Here is a 3,584-nt window from a genome sequence, read left to right as displayed (position 1 = left end):
GTATATATGAATATATATAAAAAATTATGTTCATATTATCAATAACAATTTTCTTACACAACCTCTTAAAGTGTAGCAACCACAAATGACTTGCTAACTAGTGAAAGATGCTTCTATGGATACTCCCACACTGATGTATCTGTGCTCCTATTCCTCCCTAGAAAAATAATATAATCCAACTAATCAACCACAGCAATTCCTGTTTTCCATATCGGACTGATCCACCTACCCTCCAGAATTTCAAACCCAACCATACAACAGTATTTTTTTTAAACCACACACCAGAGTTTATTCTGCATCTATGCAGAAAACACCTTTGACTGTGTTCCACATATATTCCTATACAGAATCCACTATAAAGCCAACTGTCACCAGTCCTTAGTGAATTATGACTTAGAAATATATGACTCCAGAAAGGAGAAAATCAGTTCACAGCAATGCCACAGGGTCATTGGAAGAGTTGCACAGAAAGAAATAGAAACTTGACAAGAAATCTTATGCTTCTCAATTCTAATCAAAAGTACTGAGAAAAATAAAAAAAATCCAAAGTTTGGTCGGAGCTCCACTAAAATAAACAATAATGACACATACAAAAAATGCTGGCAAAGATAGATCCCCTTTTTGGCCCATAAATGAATTAAGGTGCTCCTGAAAAATAGATACCTGTCATCCAGTACCTTCAACTTCAGTAGGTTTAGATGACAGCTGTCTGTGTTTAGGGTAGAAATGAGTGAAACAATATTGATTTATTAATGACCAATTTATAATTCACAGTGAACCATTTCCTATTAACTTACGTCAAGTGGTCCAACTCCTGAGTATTGGGTTTGGGTTTGACTGTCACCCTGTTGACTTCATTGTGCAGTCCATCTAGAAGAAACCTCAAGAATTCTTGTGCGTCCTGTTGACTGCAAAGGGAAACAGAAAGTTTGATCAGAGAACAGTTTAGTCTGCAGACGTATTTATTGCCTTTGCAATCACAACAAAACCGAATAATGTTAGATGTTATAGCCAAACATGAAAGAGCTGCTAAAGGCCTCATCTCTGTATGGCATATTACAGATATACCGGGTAATAGCAAGAGTGAGAAAACCAGAAATCAATTATATCTAAACATTCCATAATCTTTGCAAAATTCAAGTGTTCCATGGTTTGCCACTGATAAATGTAAGATCATTCTTGCATGATAACAATAGGTAGGCTATTATAAAGCTGCTCCTGGAGCTTAACAGGGCCAGATCTGAAGTCCATTAGATTTGCTTTTAATCTTTATGTACATCTGTAAAGATGGTTCTTCCCACTTGCTGCCTCTAAGGCCTTATTCATGCAGGCTGTAAGTGGGCAGTAAAACTGCACGGTTGATGTATGTTTATATTGCCCCCAGTTGCCTGTTGGAATGTCAGCACTGCAGCTGCACAGTGCTGTATTCATTGCTCTTGCTGCGCTGCTTTGTGTTGCGGTGCAGCAACAATTATACAGTATGTCACCGCTTGCCAAACGCGACAGTTGCTATGAATGGGACGTGGGGACATGGATGCGGCATGGTACTTCAATAGAAAAACCCACTGAGATTAAAAATTAAAAAACACCCTGTGATTAGGAGGCAACAGTATCACCTCATGAACGTCAAGCAGCCGCTGCTCCGCCGCCCCCTGAAACGCCATCCACTGTGGACTGCTTTTCAGAGGGCAGTGGGGTCTCAAGCCTGTCTGAACGAGGCCTAACACATTAGATGAATACACATGCCCTACCTATGTGCAATGATCCTTTCTCCTCTCATTGCATTCTCTGTACTGTACTCAGGAGTGGGTACCTTAGACACACGATCATATAAGATGCTTATTTATGCTTGATTTAGAGCTATACATTAAAGGGTGGAGTAGAGTATATTTTCTGTGGCTACACACTACCAGCTATTATTGAAAAGTCGAAAGTGTATGTCCAGCCCAAACTTTAGTTTTTTATAGTTTTGAATAGCGTAAGAAAAGATTAGAACACCTGTTGGATGTCCACTGTTATCCAGAGCTATGTTTCAACAGACAGGAAGTGAAGGAAAATCTGCAACAGACATACTGAGAGCAATAACAATGCAACAGGGCCTCTAGCTTTCCCCTACTCTACTGTAAAAAATTACATTACATTTTAATTTCTATCTGTGTTAATGTTTGAGATTTCCATTCACTTCCTGTCTGGTGAAACTATTGTCACCGGAGAACAATAACAAGCACAGTAATGCTAAAGCTGGCCATACACTGCTCAAATTTTGGACGATTTCTGCTGAATCCGCTGAATTGGAGCTGTGGGTGGCCCTGTCAGCACCGTACCAACGCGCGCCCTCCTTTCCCCCCAACAAAAAACTATTGTTCAGTCGAATTTTGTCGAAGGAGCTGGTCCAAAAATTCTTGGCCTGCATTCAATCAGATGCAAGCGCTATTTGAATTTTCAGCAGCCGGCAGCAGGGATTCGTGCCTCTATGCTGTTTAGTGTGGATGGAGGAATGTATGGATTCTGTCGTTTAGCCCCATGGTAGCGTGTATGGCCAGTTTAAGCCTTCCCCAAAACTGAAAAAGATAACTTGTGGCTGGACATACACTTTACTTGTCTTACTTTTTATGTGATGTTCACATTCATTATTTATGTGTTAGGGGTTTGATATATGCAGCAATCAATTTTATATAACAAATGTGAAGGTTCTCTGTCTCTGGTGGCTGTCTGTGAATGTTAAAAACAAAAAACAGAAACCTTATGAAATGACTGGTGAGATCAATTCTGTAGCAGACTGACAGGTCTGCATTCAGAGAGTGTTGCATTACTAAGTATGAGGCACAGCCTGCATATGGCCGTCACCATGCACATTTATAATTACTCACTGTAAATAGAAACATGTTTGTAAAACAATAACTGGCAGTAAAGAGTAAGCTGCATTAAAGCTGAACTGTGGTTACCAAGAAAAAGCTATATAATGCATCTAACCTAGCTTTTTATCCGAAAATGTTATCCCTATGTTAATTCTTTACCTTTAACTGTCTTTTTGGCAGGTACATTGTCTCTGGCCAAGCTGTCTGGCTGCCGAATGGTAATACAGTCACTATACTGGGGAGGGTTTGCAGGAGTTCCGCCAATTTAGTACCGCCTACTACAGTCTATACATTTTCTGAATGAGAACATTTATAGACTTTCTAAATTAAAGGGATACAGTGCAGTTACAATACAGTGCAAGACAAGGGGGTTATGAGGGCCCTGCTCATGGGAGCTTATGTTAACATGGTTTGGATTGCAGACTTGCAGGCAGCCTAATGAATGCGTCAATAGTCGGTTGCTGCTTCTTTATTGTGGTCTGTGTTCCTGGGGACACAGAGAGCAATAAAAACTTGATGGAGGGTCTAGCCCTTCCCTACTCTATCCAAAACTAAAAAAGAGGTTCTGCCTAGAAAAACACTTTAATACCTGCAAAGTGAAGCGGGCTCAGGTACACACAGCACCAAGACTTAACCTGTTTTACATATCACTGGTAAAACTTAAAAGTTGGCTGTTACATGCATTATATAAGTGAACTTCTCTGTAATCTTGGTGCTATATATATA

At 39.9% G+C, this 3,584-nt stretch overlaps 1 protein-coding gene across 2 annotated transcripts in view; it reads right to left on the bottom strand.

Moving 5' to 3' along the window:
* The window catches only part of USP2 (ubiquitin specific peptidase 2), a 64,407-nt gene that overhangs the window by 16,274 nt on the left and 44,549 nt on the right, over positions 1-3,584 (bottom strand). For both annotated transcript variants that reach the window (XM_018569110.1, XM_018569111.1), the window contains one exon: positions 798-908. In XM_018569110.1, coding sequence (XP_018424612.1) covers positions 798-908 — 111 coding nt within the window. The remainder of the gene's footprint in view (positions 1-797; positions 909-3,584) is intronic.

The sequence above is a fragment of the Nanorana parkeri genome, unplaced genomic scaffold (genome assembly GCF_000935625.1).
Source record: "Nanorana parkeri isolate BGI_ZX_2015 unplaced genomic scaffold, ASM93562v1 scaffold1289, whole genome shotgun sequence".
NCBI classification, from domain to species: domain Eukaryota; kingdom Metazoa; phylum Chordata; class Amphibia; order Anura; family Dicroglossidae; genus Nanorana; species Nanorana parkeri.
Note: the sequence above shows the minus strand (reverse complement) of the source record. Positions and strands in the feature narration are given on the sequence as shown.